General features: G+C 41.8%; 1 protein-coding gene across 1 annotated transcript in view; it reads left to right on the top strand.

Moving 5' to 3' along the window:
- Window positions 1-24,282, top strand: part of slc16a10 (solute carrier family 16 member 10) — a gene marked incomplete at both ends in the record, with an annotated part of 84,618 nt that overhangs the window by 50,397 nt on the left and 9,939 nt on the right. Inside the window, one exon of the mRNA XM_083909301.1 lies at window positions 22,029-22,172. Coding sequence (XP_083765427.1) covers window positions 22,029-22,172 — 144 coding nt within the window. The remainder of the gene's footprint in view (window positions 1-22,028; window positions 22,173-24,282) is intronic.

The raw sequence follows: 24,282 nt of genomic DNA, 5'->3' as shown, positions 1-24,282 counted from the left end.
AAATACTTTTTCTCTCAGCTGTAAACTTGAAACGGACAGTTACTTATAGTTTCTGCCTGTGATTTTAGATATTTTCCTTTGGAAGGGTGCTCTTGTGATACTCTGAGTGTCAGGTGAATAAAGAAAAGTAAGTACCATTTCTGTTGTACTTACATTGTGTTTATTGTGTCACATCTCATTAAATTCCATACTTGTATTTCTTCAGTGATAGATAGAAAATATTTGTTATCATTGCATAGTTTTATGATTATGAGATTATGAGTGGCTTGTGTGTTTGGTAATGGATAATCAGTCAACTCATCTGTTAGTTGCTCCATGGGGAGCAGATGTGCACTTTGAGAGCACTTGTTTGCTGACCAGCAGATGGCGCTTTTGGACTTTATAACTCACCTTTTTGACTAATATTTGTTGATATTGGGTTTTTAACCTGGTTACTATTGCTGTATTTGCAAATGAGATTTGTGTTAAATTATGTAATCGGGATTATAATGTTGAATAATGTGATTATTATTGAATCTAGCAGCTACACCTGGATTTCAGCGAATTTGCAAGTAATTCAGCACATCCAATGCCCTTCAGCTGAGTACGGTAGTTGCCCATTTTTGTCTTCAGCCTCTGTTTCCATCCGTAGCAACCATTGTATGAACCGGGTTCATAGAGGCATGGATGCTTCTTAATTAGCGCTTCAGCTACATCGCTAAAGTCAGCATCTGTTGGGTACGGTTTGTACTTGTAAATCTCTTCAGCTACCTTTCTAAGAATGTCTGATATTGTCTTGGGACTTGAAGTCAATGGTGTCTTGGAGGAGATATACACTGCATTTCCCTTCTCTAACTGGAGCTCAGTGCCATAGGAGAATGTTGGGATGGGAAACTCCCTTGGCCACATCTGGGTTCTTGTAGAGACAGAGCTTGAGGGTGAGGACAGTAGCTCCATGTCATCAGTTTCAGTGGACACCAAATCATCACAGACAGGGATGGTTTGGTCATCATCAGTTACTGGAATGACCTTGATAGTAGCAAAATCTTCAAGTTCAGCTGTAGATGTCAAGTTCACTAGCGCATCTTCAAAGTCTCTCTCTTGGTACTGCAGTCTAACATTGCAATTTAATCCACACACTTTCCTCACTTGATTGATGAGTTCCACCACTGTCTCTGGAATACCACCTGGCAGAATTAGCTTCCTGGTGTCATCAGGATTAAGGATAACCCTCAGCTTAGCTGGCCTTCTCTCCAATGTGTCAGTCCACCCAAAAGTATCTAGTAAAAACAAGAAAAAAAATATTGTATTAGTTGTTGTACATAACTGGCCACAACATAGATCTAATTTACAATTCTGGTGAAAATAACGGGACATTCTTGGCAAATTATATGTATTTTTTCTGACAATTTAACTGACTGATAAAACAAAATCTACTTTTAAATAATTCTACATTTCCAAACTTACACCCATTCATATGCATCGTTATGCATGTATGTATCTCTTCAGAGAGATGATGCCCCGTCCGCCAACCATGTAGTGAACCAGAGGGTAGAGATCAGTCAGTTCTTGCACCTCAACAAGCTGTAGTTGTTTATTGGTGGATATGACCAAGTCATAAGCTCGATAATGCTCCAGGTACCAGGCATCCAATTTTTTGATGATGAAAATTAGTGTCTCTTGTAGAACAATCATATGAACTATTTCAAAAAACTCTGGACCCATGGGCTACCACCATTCCATTCCTGTAGTTATAGCCATTGTAGGAAACATTTTTTCACAGTGTCCATATTTGACTGCTAGTGCAATATCCTGATTGATAACATCAAGGGAAAGTGCTGAAACGTCATTAACCTCCAAAAATGGTTTAGAAAATTCAGACCTGTGCAGATTATATGCAGTCTGAAATTGGTGCCTCTGGGCTAATGAACACAATACAGTTTTATAACAGTTCGCATGACGGATTACTCTTTTGAAAAAGCTATGTTTGGCTTCATACCTCATAGTCCACAGTGCAACAAGGGGGCCAAACTGGCGTATCAACTGGGCATAATGCTCCAGAAAATGATGTTTGGGCCGTATTCTTTCATGGGGGAAAACCTCTTCAAATATTGCTCTGTGTTCAGATATCTTAAAGTCTAGATAAGAAATAGAGTCCTCAGTATGAAGAGGTGCAACAGCAAGTTCTACTATGTCCTTTAAATCACACAGGACCTGCCATGCTGGTTCGTTTGAAGGAACTCTGGCTCCAATCAAGAGAGGAAGAAATCTCAACAGGCTCCAATTTTCGTGTGTATTTCCTCCAATCGTACTTTTTGTAGCATAGGTGAGGGCCACAATATGGGGGCGGATGGTCTTATCAGTCCACTTAATAAGAAATGCTGTTATTGCTTCATTCAAATTTGCTAATGTAAAATATGTTTTAGAAATTACCACAGTAAGACAAAGAGCAATCTCAACAGGGATAATTCCTTCAAACAGATCATGAGCTATATCTGGGGGGAAACTCTGTCACACTGAAATATGACAGATTTTCTGACAGCACACACTTTCTTTTTACACCAAAATGACTATCCAATGAATTTCCTTCAATAGCTTTAAGATGAGAAGTATACATTTCCTTGCTTCTTAAACAGAATGATCCAGACCTGACCTCTGTTGTTTGAATGTTTACATTTTCTGCTGTACAGAACCTGCAAACATATTTACCTGAAACATTTTCCACAAACTCTGCCAAACTGTGCGCACCAAGATTGTCTGCCACTACACAATGAACAAACCCTTTCAGTTTTCCCCAACTTGGCAATAAACAGTCCTTCTTGTTGTAAAGTAATGAGATCATCTATTAACAGCTTTAGTACACTCTCAAAACCATAGCACTTAACATCCTCACTACGAAAGACGTGCCGCTAAATGTATATTAGACAGTGATGAGTGAAAAGTAGCAGGTAAGTTCCCCAATGTCCAATATACCCCACAGAGTTTGTGTTTTTTTCTTGAAGTACCTAGGGGGTTGCAGATTTCAAAGTCATCGATGTACAAAACAAGTGAAATAGCACACTCTTTTGACAACTGCAAATTGTCTTTATACTTACTACCATCATAAAAGTATCTATACTGAATTTTATCAGACTGAATTTGATGGGGAGATTTCAAATTGATTGATAAATCTAAAAAGGTTTGACAACTTAGGATCTGCTGTAAAGATTTTAGTATAGAGATGTATTGAAATGTTTTTTTGTTTTGGGAATCGAGAACAAATTCTGTGGGTTCTACAGTTTTAAAATGTCCTTTGTAGTATGTCTGGGCCACGACTACCAAAAGCTGCTGTAATTGGATTGGACTTGCAAATAGTAGATGCTAGCTCTTGCAAAATAATTACATCTACTTGAATAATTTTTATTCTGTAAGTGCTGAGATATGGTTTGATGGACAAGGGGTACAGAAGCAGTGCCAAGTAAATAGTTAAACTCTTGTAAAAGTTCATCAACAGCAACACTGGAGACAAGATAGATATGTTCAAGCTTCAGTAAGAGTGAAGCAACTTTGATCTCTGCATTATGTGCCAAATCATTTAATGCAAAACTTGAATCATCGAGGTCCTCTCTGCTCTGCATGGGCAGCTTAAATGGATGCATGGGTAGGAATGGTGGCGTCTATAATGTCTGTGCTCAAGCTTGTAATGTTTAAGAAGCTCAGATCTTCGTGAGACACAGGTGCCACAGTCCTTGCATTTCCACATTCATCGGAAGACTAGAAATTAAAAAGAAGACCCACCTTACCCATTTAGCACTTAATGCAATTGTTAAAATGCCACGTTAGATGGTTCATTTGCATTTAATCTAACGAAATAGTTGTTTGTTATCAATTTACTTCTTCAGGAGGAAGGCAACACTAGTAGTAAAAGCTAGTAGTTATTAAATTTCATCATATTAATTCAGAGTATTTTAAAACTAGTATTTCAATTTAAATCTTATGAATGAATCACACCATACTGAAAATCTGCAGACACCACAATAACTGCAATCAATCTGTTACCGTAAGTATTTTACTTCCATTTTTATTTATTTTTTTAAAACTGTATGAAATTATTTTCCTTTTTATTGTTATTGTCTGATGAAACTGAAGTTATTTCTGTTTGCAATTGGTGAAATATAAGAAATAGAATAATGTCAATGACACTAATGTCACTAAACATTCATTAACATAATTTCCACAGTTGTTCATTTACGGACTTACCAACTGCAATCTTTTCAGGAGCAAACCTGTAAACAGAAATAAAATATTTCACATTTAGTGTTTTTGTTGAGACAGTAAGTATTGTTCATGATTGTCATTACATACTCCAATGTATTAGATTGGATTATACTGACAGATGAGAGAATGGAATTATAAACCCTCCTTCTTCTGTGGATCCTTTGATACCGAGTCACACTGAATGGATAAAATTGTCTGCAATTTATTTACTCCGCACACTATTTTATTTTGGGGAAAAAATATGGCTTACTGCCTATCAGCCAATCATGTAACATATAGTCACACTAAACCAGCCAATAATCTCACCAGCTGTGAAATTCGGTTGCAGCACCAAGCTGTGCGTTTACTTTTTGCGTTTCAAATACTTTTATTGAAGTTTCAACATAAACAGGTCATATTACACATTACACATCTACATCATGTCACAATAAAAAGAGTGGGGATTCAAAACCGTAAACAAACGACGGCAATTAATTAAGAAGCAGCACACACGGCATCGTGACAGTAAACTTACAATGAACTCCCTCACAAAACCACACCGTTTCTCTGCTCCCCCTCCTGCAGCTACCTGCGTTCACACACCTACAAAATGTATTCACTCGCTGTCGCAAATCACAATTACTCGACATTCCTCTAACACACCGCGGAGTTTCACCGTATTAGCCTCACGTTGCTGCAGAGACCACGGTGTGCGTGTGTGCAGCCCACCTGGGAAAAAAAATGTGGCCCGGGCAGACCCGCTCTCGTTTCATCACAACTTGCACCGCGGAGTTTCAGGGTCTTCGCCTCACTCTGCTGCAGCTACAGCGCTCCGTGTCTGCGTGGTGCTGACCACATCTGCAGACCACCTGAAAAAAACGTGGCCGGGAAGACCCACTCCTGTTTCTAGTTGACCTTATTCAAGCCTTGTCACAATCATTTACGCTTATTCTTTCATAAAGCGACTGCACAATAACATTAACTTAGCACTTGTTAAAGACAAATTGTTACTAATGTTTCCGAACCAGGTTTAGCTAGAATTTGCACAGGGCACAAAATTCAAAACCAGTCGATAATGTCAGTAGTTCACTCTGCCACTGGCCATAAATATACACGGAAAGCGCAAACGACACAATTTTGAATTCTTATCTTGTTTTTAACGAGTTTCCAAACAGGACAGGCAGTCCAATCTTGCGGTACCCACTTGACGAGGAAACAATAATGGCATTCTTAAAATTTGAAAGGATCGGTATGACGTGACGTCACATGGTCACGTGACAGGAAAGCGTTTTGTTTGAAGTGAAAATACCATTTGAGTCGAAGTGTTTCTTTTAATTTTATCCACAGGTAGTAACATTTGCTTTGAAGCAAACTGAAAACATCAGATTTAAACATGAACCCATCATTTTTAATTAGACCAATTTAAAAACACACTTTAAAGGAATGACACAGTAGTTTCACTTTTTTCAGTATTGAGTCAGAAATCCAGGGTCAGAGTAGATAAACTAGCTAGACACAGGAGAATCACTGGGCCGTTACCACTGGAGTGTAGAAAACGATCTGACACTGGTGAACGGCCGGCTCAGGCTTAAGAAGCCTCCTTATTGCTGATCAGGAGCAGGTGGGGAGGAGCTGATCACCAGTGTCCTCAGTGAAAGTAGATCAGCCATGCCTCCTGCAGAGCGAGAGCAGCACAGAAACACTTCAGAATTCATCCTGCTGCTTTTGTCAGCAGTTACATCATCTATAATAGTTTTGATCTGACCAACTGTTGTGAAGGGCTTTTTCTTCACCAGGGAAATAATTCTTCTGTCGTCCACCACAGTGGTTTTCCCTGGACTTCCAGGTGCATTCTTTCTTTTAAGAATGTTCCAAACAGTTGATTTGGCCACACCTAATGTTTTTGCTATTTCTCTGATGGGTTTGTTTTGATTTTTCAGCCTAATGATGGCTTGCTTCACTGACAGTGACAGCTCCTTGGATCTCATATAGAAAGTTAATAGCAACAGATTCCAAGTGCAAATGTCACTCCTGGAATCAACTCCAGAACTTTTACCTGTTTAATTGAAGATGAAATAATGAGGGAATAGCACTGTAATTGTCCAATTACTTTTGGTCCCCTAAAAAGTGGGAGACACATATAGAAAGTGTTGTAATTCCTACACCGTTCACCTGATTTGGATGTAAATGCCCTCAACTTAAATCTAAATGTGTGCAGTTAAAGCACATCCAATTCGTTTCATTTCAAATCCATTGTAGTGGTGTAAAGAGCCAAAAAGAAGAGAATTGTGTCAATGTCCCAATATTTATGGACCTGTCCTAAATATCTAACCCTAACCTAAACCAAATTCAAACCCTAAAACTAAAATCAGGTCTTAACTCTGAATCTTCACTTTCCAAAAATGTCCTCACTCCGTATGGAGACACACTGAGAGAAGGCTGTATTTGCTCTGTGACGATAAAAATAATTTGCAATTAGTAATTTAAGCTGTAGTTTGTAACATATGTCTGTTACTTTCAAACCTTTGTCAAATGAATTCACACATCATTTATTTAGTCTGTGGCTGTTTTAAACAGATAATGATGAGTCATAACATTTTCACAGCAGCACAGAGAGGCATCAGGTTTTATACAAAGCTTGTGTGAGTGTGTTTAATTAACAGCACCTTCATTAATGTGCGTGTGCGTGCATGTCGTAAATCTGTTTACACATCCACATTATGGGGACTTGACTTATTGGGTCAAAAAGCAAGTCCCCATAACGTAAATTACTACATATTAAGGTGAAAATATGTTTTAGGGTTTGGTTGAGGTTAGGGTTAGGATAAGGCCAGTAGTAATTATGGTTAAGGTTCGAGTAAGTCTCCAGGAAAGGAATGTAAGTCAACGCAATGTCGAGAGAGGGAGAAGAACATATTTTATTCCTTTAAGAAATTTCACATTTATGATTTAAAATGATAATAATCATTCCATGATGATGTCATTATGACGATGAGTTAGGAGGTGATCTCAAAATCTTCATTCATTAATTCATCTCATAAGATCATCTCTTACAGTTCTGCTGACACCAGTGAACGACATGAGGTCAGGACAGGAAAGAGGACTCCGTCATCTTCAAGTCTCTGACCACAACAGTCTTCACTACAGGCTGTGACAAACCCAGTGATCCAGATGATCCTGGCATTTAAAGACTTTTTACTTTTTATTCTTTGTCATTGTGTATTGTATGTTTTGGGTAACATCTACTGCACGTCTGTCCATCCAGGGAGTGGATCCCTCACCTGTGGTTCTCACTAAGCTTTCTACCTTTTTCCCTGTTATAAGGGTTTTTTCCCTGGTAGTTTTTCCTTACCCTGGTCAGAGGTCTAAGGACAGAGGATGTTACCAACCCTGTGAAGTCCCGTGAGACAAACTATGTTTTGTAAACTGTGGGCTATACAAATAAAGATTGATTGATTGATTGATTGGGATGGCAACGTTTCAGGTGATAGAAAACATTTGTTGTGTTTCCCATCCTTGTTGGCAACAACTGCTGACATATTTTGCAGACTAGCTCAATCTGCTCATCGAACCACCACGCTCAATTGATGCTGTGAAACCTTATATTTACTCAACAATGTCCTCAGCTAGGGAGGAGAAGTGTAGAGCAGCAAATGCAATATATACACTGTGTACAGTTAAATAGCAATTATGTACAGCAGTATAGTGTTAAGGAGTATAGATAAGTAGTAAGAGCAGTATAGATGAAGTGGGAATATGTACAGGTAAGAGCAGAATAGATATGGTTATATGGTAAGGGTTATGTATTGAAGTCCTCTGTAGAACATACAGATATGGTAGAGAAATATAAATACTATGAACATACAGTACTAGATGCTAGATGAGGAGAGTGTAGTGGTGTGGGAGGGGGTGAGGGAGGTTCAGCAGGGGACAGACTTCAATAGGGAGACAGCTGTGGGGAAAAAGCTGTTCCTGCGCCTACTGGTTCTTCTCCAGAGGGAAGGAGACAGAAGAGACGTAATGTTGATGTGAAGTTGTGACAGGCTATATGACCTGCGTATTGTGTTTTATTTTGAAAGGGGGGCGGAAGTGTTTTACTCTGATTCTGTGTCGGACTTGCTGTCTGGTGCGATCTGCTCTGTTGAGCTTGATGCGACTCAGCAACGGCAAAAATAGAACTGCTACCTAGCGATGGCCATCACCACTGTTATGCCACAGGAGAGAGGGACAGGACATTCTGTCTGATAGATCCAGACCAGATGGATCTGTGTGTAGACTCATTTAACCTGCTGATCCTACTGCTGTTTTAAGCTGACTGATGCAGAGCTACACTATCCACACACCGTCTGTTCCATCCAAACATTGTCACAATGAGTTCGCACAATGTTGATCGAGTCTATCAGCGCACCTGCATGAAGCTGGCCCCTCACCCCAATCCCAGCTCTCATAGAGTGAAAGGTGGGGTACAACCACGACAGGTCGTGTCCATCACAGGGATGAGTGTGCAGGTCATGATCCATCTTTCCAAAAAAGAATAAAATGCTGGCTGTGGATTGCAATCTTTTTATTGTTATTTAGGACCATGTGCGTAGCCAGCAATGGGCCTGGGCGTACTCACTGACCCACCCAGCCAAGTATGATAAAAATGTATTTTGTTTGTAGAAAAAACATGAGATAGATAGATAAAAACGCATTTAAAGGAAATACATTTCAGAGTCATTAGCTCACAAGAACGTTAGCCCGGCCCCGGACGTTTGTTCCCCGGCATGGTTGTTCTCTCCCGGTCAGCGCAACGCGCTGGGTTTACCTGCGGATTTATCCCTGCACAGCACCGACAAAAAACGTCATAAAACCATATCTAACTTTAATAAACAGACATGCTGCATACCCACAGAAAGGTCAGAAACTCAGCTAAAAGCTCTTCTAAACCATTCTTATGTTCACCGAACACAGTTAAAACACCGATGGATAAAACCCGCAGGAGCGAAAAAAACGTTACAGCGCACACATTGAAAAGCGGCACCGGAGCATCAGTGTGATGATGTTAACAAATAAAAACACATGTCGGCTGGACAGCGGAGAATCCTCAGATTCCAGCGGTACCATTTTTCACGGATCCAGCCCCAAAATAAGAGCAAAACGCAAAGCAAACAACTGACTTTCAAGAAATACAAGCAGAAATGTTGCCTTACCTTTGCTGTTTATCAAAACAAGTTATTTCCACCGGAACAAAACCACTTCTAATGAAGAACTACACTTCCCAGCATGCTTTGGGAACAAATCCCGGTCTGATTGATCATTACAGAGCGACATTAGATCGTTCTGATTAGAGAAGGGCGAATGTCCGCACAAATGCGTCATATGCATTTATGTCCTTTTGACTCGGTTATGAAGTGATCCACACGCATTCACAGACCGTGGTCTGATTCTACCGGTTTAGAGGTTTAAAACGAGCTCTCAATCACCCTAATTGACCAAGGTAAGCCAGAGCTATGGCGCTGAGTAACTGAAGACGCTGCAGAGTCACAGAGTTGTTATTACGCACCACACAGGGAGCACCGATTTACATCGAGTTATCATACCTTTTTTTCTTTTTAGACCTGTAGTGACATATAAATAAAAGTAAATGGGTTTTTAATAATTTGGTACATAAGAAATCTCAAATGGCACAGATGGTGCCAAGCTGTGCCAAAAGAGAGAACGCCCAGACATCTCTTTACTAAAACCTCTATAATTTCACTCTGCTTCATTTCAGCAGCATCAGACATGTTACATGACCTCCATGTGTTGTTTTTTTAACATTCTTTTTATTGAACATTTTCAAGTTTAACAATCCAGTACAGTGCATACAGATTATGTGCGATATGTAGCAAATCCAGAATATATCCACAGCAATGATCTCAAAGGACCTTGTTAGGTCTTACACTTCAGGCAGTAGCACTCCGAGTTCCTAGGTACCTTAGCACTTTGTCAAACCTTGTTGAAAAAAGGTCATTCTGACCGTTTATACAAAATCTTAGTCTTTCCAGAGAAATATAGTCTGATATCATTGACTTCCACAGTTGACGGAGGTTCATCTCCTACCCATTTGTTTATAACAGCCTGTCGACCCAACATAAACTTTTGTACGGTGTTCTTATGTGACCTTAGTGATTCAGGGATACATCCTAATAAACATAATATTGGATTAGGCTGCAATTGCTTCTTAATTATCACCTTAACCTCCTCGCATACAGATTGCCAAAACCAAATCTTTTTGCATTCCCAGAGGCAGTGAAATCTTGTCTCTAATATAGTCTTACATTTTGGGCAGTTTGGAAAGGCTCCTTCTGTATATTTAATATACATATATGGAGATAAATAAACGTTTTGTAAGATATTATATTGCATTTCTCGGAATCTGTTACATATGGAACTTGTCAGGCATTGCAGTCTGGAATAACATTTGGAAACATAGTGACCTTGTGTAAGACTATCTAAAATAGTTTTTTCTAATGAGTTGAAGTCATCTGGAAGATTGAGAGTATCCATTTTAGTGTCTGACCTGGAGGTATTTGTAAATTTCTTTTGATTGTAATTTGTATGTAGCCTGTAATGGTTTGAATGTTTAAAATTTTCCCCTATCCCAAAGGTCATAAATATGGTAAATTCCTGCTTCATACCAGTTCTGAAAGTTAGGTCCATTGCCCCCCCTGGTTAATTCAGGGTTATCAGTCAATGTTGTTAAACAACTCAATTTATGTTTCGACCCAAATAATTTCTGTAAAGAACTCCAAGTACTACATACATTAGTAATTAAAAAATTGTCTTTCGTCATAATTGGTAATTCACTCCTGCGTTTATCAAGTAAGTTGACAGGAGAGTACGGTTTGGAGAAGGTTGCTTCTATTTCAAACCATGGCGGCTTCGGTTTAGCAGTTGCCCATATCGAGAGAATTCTGGCTTGCATTGAGGTTGTATAGTTTGTAATGTTGGGAAGGCCCCATCCTCCTTGTTCTTTTGGTAATTGTAAAATATCTAATTTAATTTTAGGCTTTCTGCCAGCCCATATAAAGTCAGAAAGAGCTTTATTTATATCTTTTATGTTGTTCCTCTTCAAGGACATGAAGAGCATAGATAGAGGGTAAATAATTTTGGGAAGAATTATAATAAGATTGACTCTGCCAAGAAAGGTTACAGGAAGCTTTTTCCAGCTCAACATATTGTCTTTAATGTGTTTTACCATGGGGTTAACATTTTCAGCAAAATTTGACTAATTTTAGGTGTTATTTTAACCCCCAGATATGTGAATCCATCTGGTGCCGAGCGAAAAGGTTTTACAAAGTCAGGTTCATAATCATATGAACATGTATCCAGAAATTTGATCGAACTCTTCCACACAGTTGATTAGTTAATGTTAGGAGGATATCGTCTGCGTACAGCAGAATTTTGTGATGTGTTGTTCCTATCACTGCTCCTTTGATATTAGAGGTTTGCCGGACAGCAATTGCTAATGGCTCTATAGCTAAAGAAAACAGCAGAGGTGATAGTGGTGACCCTTGAGCTGTGCCTCTGTTAAGTTGAAACTGGGCAGAAATTAAACCATTTGTTAAGACTGAGACAGTGGGCATTTTATATCCATTGAACAAAATCTAATTTAAAGCCAAATCTTTTCAACACTTCAAGTATTTTCGCTCAACACGATCAAACGCTTTCTCTGCATCCATCGTTACTATAGCACTTGGAATTTGATGTAAGTTAAGATAGTGAATAATGTTGATTAAATGTCTTGTGTTGTTTGATGAAGTACGGCCTCCTATAAACCCTGTTTGGTCTGTATTAACTATATCAGTCACCACTCTTTCTAGTCTATTAGCCACTATTTTTGAGAGTATTTAACATCCACTCCAAGCAGGCTAATGGGGCGATAAGAGGCACATAATTCTGGATCCTTCCCTTTTTTGGGTATAACTATAATATGAGCTAAGTACATAGATTTTGGGAGTTCAACCTCTTCAAAAGATTTGTTGAACCCGCGTTGCAGTAGTTTGTTAATTTTACTTGTCATCTTTTTATAAAACTGAGCACAGAATCCATCAGCCCCTGGACTTTTATCTGACTGGAGTGAGGAGATTGCTTTGTCAATTTCTGTTATTGTAACAGGTCCTTCCAGTAGTTTAGCTCGTTCATCTCTTAGTTGTGGTATCTGTAAGCCATCTAAAAAATTACAACTGGCAATTTATCATTGTCCAGTTCTGAGGTATACAGCGTTTTATAAATTTTTTGAAAGCATTCATTAATCTTTGTATTACTTGTTTGACGATTTTGATCCTCATCAGATATTGCAGAGATAAAATATTTTTGGGGAGAGTTTCTTGCAAAACGGGCTAAGAACTTATTTGGCTTATTTCCAAATTCAAACATTCTTTGTTTAGCAAACAGAATATCAGACTCAGCCTTCTTTGTTAGTAAATTAGTCAGTAGTAGTCTTGTCTACTTTAACAGTTTAAGCACCCCATCTGATTTGGACCTGTGAAAATCTTCCTCTAATTTTTTTATTTTATTTTCAATTTGTGATTGTTCCTGAGTCCGCTCTTTTTTCTTCTTACTAGAGTATGATATAATCATGCCTCGCATGTAAGCTTTATAAGCTTCCCACACCAATCTTGGATGAGAGTCATTGCAGTCATTTACTTCTAAATAGAGGTCTGTGTGCATTTCCAAGAACTTTATAAAATTATCATCTTGAAACAGTGATGTGTTTATTTTCCAAGAGAACGATCGCTCTGCGGGCCTAAGAGGCTGCATTTCCAGAGTGACAGGAGCATGGTCTGAAAGGGCAATGGACCCAATATCAGACTGTTCTACTAAATGGGCTAGGTGTTCAGATAAAAATATATAGTCAATTCGTGAGAATGACGAGTGAGGTTGAGAATAAAATTTATATTTTTTGTTATTAGGATTCATGTACCTCCAACCATCCAACAATTTAAATGTCTCAAGAAAATTTTCTGCCAGAGTGACTGATCTTTATGAGGGGTCTCTTTATCTAAAAAGGGAGAAATGTAGCAGTTAGTCACCTCCAATAATCATATTTGTACAGTCCATTTCAGCGATTTTACCGAGTAGGAGGGCAAAGAAGTTCTCGTCATAGATATTAGGAGCATAAACATTTCCTAGCAATACTGATTCTCCATATAGTTCTCCTTTTCCTAAAACTATCCTTCCCTCTTTATTTTTGTAACTTTTTAGCTGTAAATGGTAACAATCTATTAACTGATATAATTGCACCCATTTTGTTTGTAGAATAAGATGTGAAATATATTTGTCCGACCCATTCCCTGAGATATTTTTTGTGCTCCTCTTCATTCAAATGGGTTTCTTGGAGGAATGCAACCTGGACATTTTCCTTTTCAAGATAGTTACAACAGTAATAGCTATAACAGTTTTCCTCTTGAGCCCTTGATATTCCAAGTGCAAAACTTAATATTCAAATTAAAGTAACATTATATCATGCTGCATAGTCTCATTAACTTTATAACATAAGTTGGATATGCTTTTAATCTGAAATCCTGCCTGGACCTGAAAGAAAAAAAAAAACGTACGATCCAAGCAAAAACCAACTAAGGCCTGGATAATACCTACCTAACATGGCTAAAACAGAGCCAAGAACAACAAAAAACAAAAACCTTGTCATACTCTAGCTATACAGCTAAGGGGGAAAATGAAACAAAGTGAAAGAAAAACAGGAAAAAAAAAAAAAGAGTGTCAGGTCTCTCAATCTGGATTATATCTTGACTATAATGCCAGCATGTCAGCGACTGTGTTAATAATAGTGACACACCAACTCAAGTACACTGGGAAAGTGTGTTAACATTAAGATGAACAAAAATGATCTCAGAGTTATATAGTACTCACTGTCCATTATACGAGTCGTTCTCTATTCGTTTGTATAAGAAGAGGCAGATGATAACATTTCCCTGAAATCAGGTGGGTTGATAGAATCACTGGGTCGAGAGTGTCTTCACGTAGTCGTCGATTTCCTTCATTGTGTGAAGGGGGATCGGTTTTCCATTTGGAGGGAGAACCTTATGTAACCTCATCATTAACGCGTTGTGTTTTTAATTGCGTTTTAATCTCTACTTTACTGATGTCCTCAGTACCGGGGGCAGCGTCAGACGCAGCGGACTGTGACACCCACACACACACCCACACACGCACGCACGCACGCACGCACGCACGCACGCACGCACGCACGCACGCACGCACGCGTGGTTGTGGTCCGCCGTCTGGGCGCGTCTGTCCGGCAGCAAAAGGGAGCCGTCCAGAAACAAGAGCGCCTTTATTTGATTCCCACCAATTGGTCTCGTACACTGCGATTAGGACCATGGGGAGGAATGAGGTGGGTCTTGATCAAACCCCCTCTGTGAAGTGTGATTCCTACAACTTAGGAAAACAAACTGTATTGCGTTTATTTGGTAAGTCTGCTTACATGTATATTTAAGAACGTGTACGGTTGTTTCAGAGTCTGTCCTGTTATATATTTGTTAAAGGTCACATAGAGTGGTCCTGTTGCACATATATGTTAGTTATGGAGGTCTACTTACATATATTTACTTGTTTTTATGGTCAAAAACCTCCTAGTTGCTGTGAACTAGCCGATAGAAATCCTCTTTTCTGACAGTGTTTTTCAGCCGCGATGTTTCAGAGTGAACTTTCACCCCCAGAAGACAGAGTCTTGTGATTGGCCAGTACTATCCAGCACATCCGTTCTCAGAAGCGCAGCTCCCCCTCTGGAACGGCGGATGCACTGCTACGCATTATCAAAACATTGTTTTTACAATGTTTAAAAATAGCTTCGTCACGACTCCCCGCCGCAGTCCCTTTTATGACTTTAAACCGGAGTCATACCCAGAGTCAGAAGACACTGTCGCTCGTGAAACACCTCCACAACGGACGTTATTCTTCTTCTGCGGTTCAATGTACGCAACCGGATGTGCCCGGACTAGTGCCCGGAGCAGGACGATCGGTTGTTCAGGAGAACCGCTGCTTACGTAACTATTACGGGATTTTCAGTGATCTCGTTGAGCCCCGAGATTACAATCAAACACAACGTTCTCAGCAGTGGCTGAACTGTTTGTTTTGAACCGTCAGGCTTCATAAACAAGGTAATGACGCAGATACACACCAAAAAAAACAGCGATAATAGGAACTTCCCGTCTAGTTCCGCTTTAATTGAATGTTCCCTCTATTTGTAAATGGTGCTGACCACCTGATGTTTGCTCGTCCAGTCTATGTGGTTAGTCCCGTCTATGTTGCGTGTCAAGCACTGTGACTCTGCGTACTATATCGCTAGCAGATTGTCAATTTGGCCGACATTTGAATTTTTTATGACATTTGAATTTTTTTTTGTTCCTTTTGTCTGTTTTGGCTGCTATTGCCTTATTTGAGTTTTGCCAATTCACTCTGCCTCTGATGTTTTTGGCCAAACCCACTTCCACTCGACAGCGCCCCCTTGGCTACCTTTACAAGTGTAATAGCACAAACAAAATGTTCTACGGCCCCATGAAGGAGGGGTTTGTCCAAAACAAATGAAGAGGGCACCAGCACGAGAGCATTTTCTGGATGACCTAAAAAACAATGTTTAACAACTGAAAAACCGTAGTTTTAGGGCAGAAACAAGCACAAACGAAGCTCAAACAAACAGTACCATGGCGGGTCCATTTGGAGTAATTGGGGGGCTGAGAAAATTCACCAGAACACAATATCACCAGAATCACCAGAAATGACAGTGTGTAGCAGCACAAATGAAAGTTTTTACTGCACAAACCAGCACAAACGAAGCAAAAAATGTTGTGGGATGGGGGGCCAGCTTCACGCAGGTTATCAGCTCTACTCGACTCTCTGTGTTTCTCTGTATGGCAGTGTTTTGTTTTCATGTTGCCTGGCGACATTTCCATGCTGCACACAGAGTGATGCGTTTGAAGTCAAGGCAGAAAGGAAAGGCAGAAGCTACAAAGTGAAGTGAAAAAAAAAAATGAGATGGGAAAATTCTAAGAATATGGCCCTGGAATTGAAAAACACTCAATTGTATGAAAGGTGGTGAATGGTGGTGATGATGAGTTTGAACAGTTGAAAGAGAACTGCAGATGGAAGAATGCCACTCACATGTAAGGGACACGTTCATACCCTCACTGTGTTATCTTCTTGAATGAGGGAACCCCCTCTGAGCAGAACACCTCAGAATTCAGAGCAGTGTCATGGTCTTCTGACAATAGAGGGTGATGAGGCAGTGATGATAGGGGGTGATGAGGCAGACTGCAGGGACAGAAACACAGCTTCTCTGAGCAGTGGAAACTGAATATCTGGACAGCTTCTCTCTGCGGAAGTTGAAACTAAATGACAAATGTGGAATGTTGAGAGTGTGATAATGGTTCCACGTCCTCCTACTGTATTTAAATGAACCTAAAATATCTTGGGTAGAGTAGTGACTCGGTAGTGGGACCTGGTATTTAGGTCCTGATTAGATACTGCAAAGAGGTGGGTCAAAATTTTTGGCTCACAGCTTCACTTTTGGGATACCTTTTATATCACATCTTGTACAGTATATACACTCACTGGTAACAACAACATATGCCTGCATATAAAACAACAGGGCAGGGCACCACTCTTGTCGGAGAACTGGGAATTTCTTAGCCTAAACTCTGCCTTATACTTCAAAAACATAATATCTGCTTTTCCTGACATTTCTGCCAAAGGTATACAGAAAGCTGTCCATGTAAAGCATGATCAGGGGTGTATAATTGGCATATACAGTATAGGGCTGCAATGATTAATCAATTATCAACTATTTTGATTCAACCAATTTATGGATTATCAACAATATTGATAATCGATCAATTGGTTAATCAGTTCTCTGATTTTTCAGCTTCTTAAATGTGGATATGTTCTGCATTCTTTGCTCAATATAACAAAGAAATCATTAAAACTGAATCATTTGGATTTGTGGACAAAACAAGACTTTGAGAACATAATAATTTCCCAGTTTTTCAAACAGCGATCAAATATTTTCAAGATTTTCTGACATTTTATGGGCCAAACCAAGTACTTGATTAATCATGAAAATAATCAACTGATTAATTGATTATGAAAATAATATTTAGTTGCAGCCATAATACAGTACATCACCAGGTAAATATTCTGCCTTTACATTAAAATCTGACATATTTATATATATACATATAAATGTATATACATATACATATATATGTATATATATATATATATATATATATATACATACATATACATATATATGTATATATATATACATATATATATATATATATGTGTATATTGTGGCAAGACGAGGAATGAAGAGACGCAGGTGAGTTTAACCAGGTTTATTGCCAGAACTGAAACAGCACATGTGCCTGGAAAACAGGGATAACACTTCCTGACCCACAACCCACTGGGTGAGAAGACACACCCCTCAGTGCCCGCCACACAGCCCCCCCCTGAACACCCAGAGGGAAACCCCATGGCAAGAGTCAGTACCTCCTAGGAGGCTTAACTAGCCTGCCAAAACGATTACGCCACCCCACGTCTGAAACCGTAGGGGGGCGACAGGCAGGAGAGACACCATCCACAGCAGACTCTAAATCAGGACACACAACCGGAGAAGACACATCAGGGGCCACTAAAGGGGGACGACCCCGACGGGGAACCTGGGCCGGCAACACCTCTTCCCCGGCCATTGAATGAGCCGGCTTGAGCCTATCCACCGACACGCGCTCCCTACGCCCGCCCATATCCAGCACAAAACTTTTAGAGCCCGCCTCCAGCACCCTAAACGGGCCATCGTAAGGGGGCTGGAGGGGCGAACGGTAAGCGTCATGGCGCACAAAAACAAAACGAGCCGACGCGAGCTCCACAGGCACGAACGACCGAGGAGAAAAGTGGTGCACGGGCACCGGAGCAAAAGCGACCTTGGACGAAAAACGTGCGACATGAAAGGAAAGCGGGGCCGAACTCTCAGGCAAAAACTCCCCTGGAACACGGAGTGGTTGACCGAGGACCAACTCCGCAGGTGAAGCATCCAGGTCCTCTTTAGGAGCCGAGCGCAACCCGAGCATCACCCAAGGCAACCGATCCACCCAGTTAGCATCCGAGAGCGCAGCACGCAACGACGCCTTCAGCGACCGGTGAAAACGTTCACACAAGCCGTTAGCCTGAGGATGGTACGCGGTAGTACGGTGAACTTGTGTGCCCAGAGACCTTGCCAGTGCTGACCAGAGTTCTGAAACGAATTGAGAGCCTCTGTCAGAGGTGATGTCCGACGGGGAACCGAAACGCGCGACCCAAGATGAAAGAAACGCACGCGCCACATCTGCAGATGTCGTGGAGGACAGAGGAACCGCCTCTGGCCACCTGGTCATCCGATCCACCATTGTGAGCAGGTGTGTAAAACCCTGGGAGGGAGGCAGAGGCCCCACCAGGTCCACATGCACATGGTCAAAACGCCTGGCCGGAATCGAAAAAGGCTCAAGAGGCGCCCTAGTGTGTTGGTGAACCTTAGCACGCTGACACGCCACGCACGTGGCCGCCCACTCCCTGACCTCCTTGCGCAGGCCAGGCCAGACAAACTTAGACGACACCAGCCTCACCGACGCCCGGACTCCCGGATGAGAGAGCGAGTGAACCAAATCGAAAACCCGACGGCGCCAAGCAACCGGCACGACCGGGCGGGGGCGGCCGGTGGAGACGTCACAAAGGAGGGCGGGACCACCTTCCTGCACCACCGCCTCTTCTAACTCGAGACCGGTACCAGCGGACCGAAGTGCAAGAATATCCGGGTCACCAGGCTGATCGGCAGCCATCGCAGAAAAATCGACCCCGAGATGCACAGGACACACCAGCACACGCGACAGGCAATCCGCAACCGGGTTCGCTTTACCCGCCACATGCTGAATGTCCGTCGTGAACTCGGAGATGGCCGCCAGGTGGCGCTGCTGGCGAGCAGACCACGGCTCTGTCACCTTCGCCATTGCAAACGTCAACGGTTTGTGGTCGACATAGGCTGTGAAAGAGCGGCCCTCCAACAGGAAACGGAAATGGCGCGTAGCGAGGTACAACGCAAGCAACTCCCGGTCAAAAACGCTGTACTTGCGCTCGTTGTCCCGCAAACTATGGCTAAAGAACGCGAGGGGCTGCCACGCACCCCCCACACGCTGCTCGACCACCGCCCCCACGGCCACGTCCGACGCATCGGTCGTGAGAGCAATGGACGCCCGAGACACGGGATGCGCCAGGAGCGCCGCGTTGGCTAGGGCAGACTTAGCCCCGTCAAAAGCCCGGATTCATTCGGCGGTCCAGTCGACCTGGTCGTTGGCCTTCTTCAGTCTCAGGGCCCCGTATAGTGGCTGCAGGAGGTGGGCCGCACGAAACAGGAAACGGTTATAGAAGTTCACCATGCCCAAAAACTCCTGCAGGGACTTGACCGAGACCGGACGAGGAAAGTTCGCCACCGCCTGCACCTTAGACGGCAAAGGAACCGCGCCCTGCGACGAAATGCGATGGCCTAAGAAATCGATCACTGGCAGCCCAAACTGACACTTCGTAGTGTTGACAATCAAGCCGTGCTCGTCGAGGCGCCGGAAAACCTGTCAAAGGTGAAAGGTGAAACAGGTGCTCACCAGCCGACGGGCTGGCCACCAAAATGTCGTCCAAATAGACAAAGACAAACGCGAGGTCACGTAGCACCGAGTCCATCAGCCGCTGAAATGTCTGTGCCGCGCCCTTCAGGCCGAACGGCATACGCAGGAACTCAAAAAGCCCGAATGGCGTGATCACCGCGGTCTTGGCCACATCGTCTGCGCGCACGGGAACCTGATGATAACCACGCACCAGATCCACCTTAGAGAAAACCGTCATACCAGCAAGGCGAACCGGAAAATCCTGAATGTGCGGAATTGGATAACGGTCATGCGTGGTAATATTATTCAGACGGCGAAAGTCACCGCACGGCCGCCAAGACCCGTCCGACTTGGGCACCATATGCAGCGGCGAGGCCCACGGGCTGTTTGAACGCCTCACGATCCCCAAACGTTCCATGGTAGCGAACTCCTCCTTAGCTGTAGCTAACTTAACCGTGTCGAGGCGCAGCGCGCGTGCAAAAACAGGCGGACCCACGGTAGGAATGAAGTGTTCCACGCCATGCTTGGTAACTGCGGTAGAAAACGCAGGCGTCGTCAGCGACGGGAAATCTGCCAGTAAACGCTGAAACACATCCCCCGACGCTGAGAAGTTAGCCACCAGAAACCGTCTACCTGACAGCGAGTCCTTAACAAACAGCAGCTCCTCTCGTTCGCCAGCGCCCACAGCTGCTACTGAGCGCTGGCACCGCCGTTTCCCGGAGCCTCGAAAGCACACGGAGGGACGCAGCGCCGAGCCTTGCCCCCGAAGCGCTGGTGGAAGAAACACAGGTCCCCCCGCCGTCTTCGGGTGGAGACTCCAGCCGTCAACGCCGAAGCCGCGCACTCCGCCGTCGGCAGCAGGGAATCCGACGCCACACTCTGCACGGAGACACGTCTGGAAGTCAGCAGGACGCGGTCCGCCTCCTCAGCCAAACCGCGGAAATCGCCAGCAGGGACGTGCGCACCGGCAGCGGGAGCTGTCGCAGGAAAATATGCGGGAAAAGGAAACCGCCGTCCTCCGAGCCCAGCAAGGACAACATGGCATCCATCAGGTCCACCGCCGAACCATCGCCCAAACCGGGAAGCGAAAGGAGTTTGTCCGCTCTCTCCGCGGTGGACAGGCTGTAGCGCCGGAGAAGAAACTGCTTGAGCGCGGCGTACTTTCCGTGCCGCGGCGGGGCACGCAGGAACTGCATCACACGGCGAGTGGACTGCTGGTCCAGTGCTGCGACCACCAAATAATACCTGGAGTCGTCTGCAGTTATCCCTCGCAGGTGGAAAAGTGCCTCGATGTGCTCAAACCACGGAGCGGGATCGCTCACCCAAAACTCTGGAAGCTTCACCGGCCCCGTGAAGCCGGCCGGTTGCGGGAGTTGGGGCATGGCTGTAAAGGAGGCACGTCCACCAGCTGTCGAAGAGGAGACACTTTCCTCTTCTTCTTCGAACATGTTCAAAACGGGGTCACCAATGTGGCAAGACGAGGAATGAAGAGACGCAGGTGAGTTTAACCAGGTTTATTGCCAGAACTGAAACAGCACATGTGCCTGGAAAACAGGGATAACACTTCCTGACCCACAACCCACTGGGTGAGAAGACACACCCCTCAGTGCCCGCCACAATATATGTATATTCACTACAGGCTGTGACAAACCCAGTGATCCAGATGGATCCTGGCATTTAAAGACTTTTTTTAGTTTTAATTCTTTGTCATTGTGTATTGTATGTTTTGAGTAACATCTACTGCACGTCTGTCCGTCCAGGGAGTGGATCCCTCACCTGTGGTTCTCCCTAAGGTTTCTACCTTTTTTCCCTGTTATAAGGTTTTTTTTTCCCTGGTAGCTTTTCCTTACCCTGGTCGAAGGTCTAAGGACAGAGGATGTTATCAACCCTGTGAACTATGTTTTGTAAACTGTGGGCTATACAAATAAAGATTGATTGATTGATATTAACTCAAACCTGAAAAGAATTACAGCTTCTGAAAGACTGTTGTCTTTTTTTTAACCTTTACTTTCATCTCTCTCATCTCATAAAAATATAGTGATGTGTATGTGTGTCTGTTGTTGCTGATCATTCTGTCTTCTTTTCTCTGGCTTAGTCTGGAGACAGAGACGTTCATCTGGTTTTTTTTTTTGTCCATAGATGAAGCACGTGGAGGAGCGTTTTGGACAGGATGCCAGTAAGGAGGTTTTGCTCATGTGCATTGGCTTCACATCTTGTCTGGGCCGTCTCATTTTTGGCCTTGTGGCAGACTACGTTAGAGGAGTCAACAAAGTCTATCTGCAGGTCAGTGTCTGTCTCCAACACTCAGAGAAACATACACAACACTCCATTCAGCAATCTCCTTTAAATAATAATAATAATAACTAGTAGGACTCGCAGTTATGATCGGGCCCTTGCCATACACAACTTGGGGAGCACAGCAGTTCCCTGACCTCACCATCTCCCTCATTCAGTGGTCATCTTGCTTTATTTTCATTCAGGGACATTTGTGCCAAATTCCATGAATTCATTTGTGTGTCGAGCTTTGTGAAAATGTGACTTTTCAGTCCATCACAGAATGACAGAGAGACATAAAAGAAGCAGTCAATGTCACACTCACTTTAGAGCAGGAGTCTCAAACTGGCGGCCGAGGGCCACATGCGGCCCCCCAATCGATTTCATGCGCCCCCCTATTTATAATCATGTTACAATGAAAACCTGGCCCCGTCGTGTCAAATATGCCTAATCCCCATATTGCATTTGGTTGGACAGAGTACATTGAAATTACTTGATCTCATCAGGTATTGAACCAAGCTCCCTTGCCCGAAGGAACCTCGGTTCCCCAGTTCCCTGCCCTTTTTGCCCTATCGCATTTTTCCCTGATCTGACCTCCATGCCAAATTTCAAGAGTTTTTATTCACGCAAACCCCTTCAGACGCCTCTATCATTAGATAATTGGGGATCAATAGATCTGTTGTTAATGCGTTATTTTGTTTTTAATTTAAAATGTTTGACCTGATCTGAAAGTTTATATATTATTAATGTTTAATTTATTTTAACTTTTAATTTTAGATATATATTGAAGTTGCACTGTCATTGTATATATATATGTATATATATATATACATATATATATATATACGTGTTATTATTCTCACATTTTAAATGTTAACTTAATTTATTAATAATTTTTTAATTAAAATATACAGTACCATGTGGAAAGTAGATATATATATTACAGCAGTGTAGACTATATATACATATATATATATATACGTATATATACATATACATATATACAGTACCATGTGGAAAGTAGATATATATATATTACAGCAGTGTAGACTATATATACATACATATATATACATATACATATATACAGTACCATGTGGAAAGTAGATATATTTATATTACAGCAGTGTAGACTATATATATATATATATACATATACATATATACAGTACCATGTGGAAAGTAGATATATTACAGCAGTGTAGACTATATATACATATATATATATATATATATATATATATATATATATATGTATATACATATATATATATATGCATATATATATATGTATATACATATATATATATATGCATATATATATATATATATATATATATATATATAAACATGTATATATAGTCTACACTGCTGTAATATATCTACTTTCCACATGGTACTGTATATTTTAATAAAACAATAATTAATAAATTAAGTTAACATTTACAATGTGAGAATAATAACAATAAATAATTAAATATATAAACATTTATTAAAAGTATTTTACATGTTCATTTATCAACAGGTGGTGGGAATGAGGCTTATGCAACAGGCGATACATGATGTGACCTAAAATTAGTTTTGTGGGAAAAAGCCTGTATATATCGGTATCGGTTGATATCGAATCGGAAATTAAGCGTTTGACAATGTTGGCATATCGGTAAAAGGCCAATATTGGATATCCCTAATGATTATTGATCAGAAGAGCGATGGAGAAGTTAGAGACTGTGCACACAAGATTCATTCTGTGACCACTGTCACAGCTTTAAAAACATACTGGACTGAAGCCTGTTCAAGGCAACTGTCTCTGACCCTGTGAATAATGATGGTGATAGTAATGATTACAGGTATGTTAAATCCTTTTTAACCAAAGAAAGTTTGAATCATTTTGTGCTCTATGCAGCATAGCTACCCCTCTCACCCTCTTTCACACTTCTGAGATTTAAATGTATTGATTGATTGATTGATTGATTTAAATGAAACTAAAATAGACAAACAATCTCATTGGGAAATACAGACTAACAAAACATCCATCCATCCATTCATCCATCTATCATCTAAAGGTGAGATTGCAGACTGCAACTAATGGAGGACTCCTTCACTCACCCCTCCCTTTACC

This window comes from Microchirus variegatus (genome assembly GCF_963457635.1).
Source record: "Microchirus variegatus genome assembly, chromosome: 23".
Taxonomy (NCBI): Eukaryota; Metazoa; Chordata; class Actinopteri; order Pleuronectiformes; family Soleidae; genus Microchirus; species Microchirus variegatus.
Note: the sequence above shows the minus strand (reverse complement) of the source record. Positions and strands in the feature narration are given on the sequence as shown.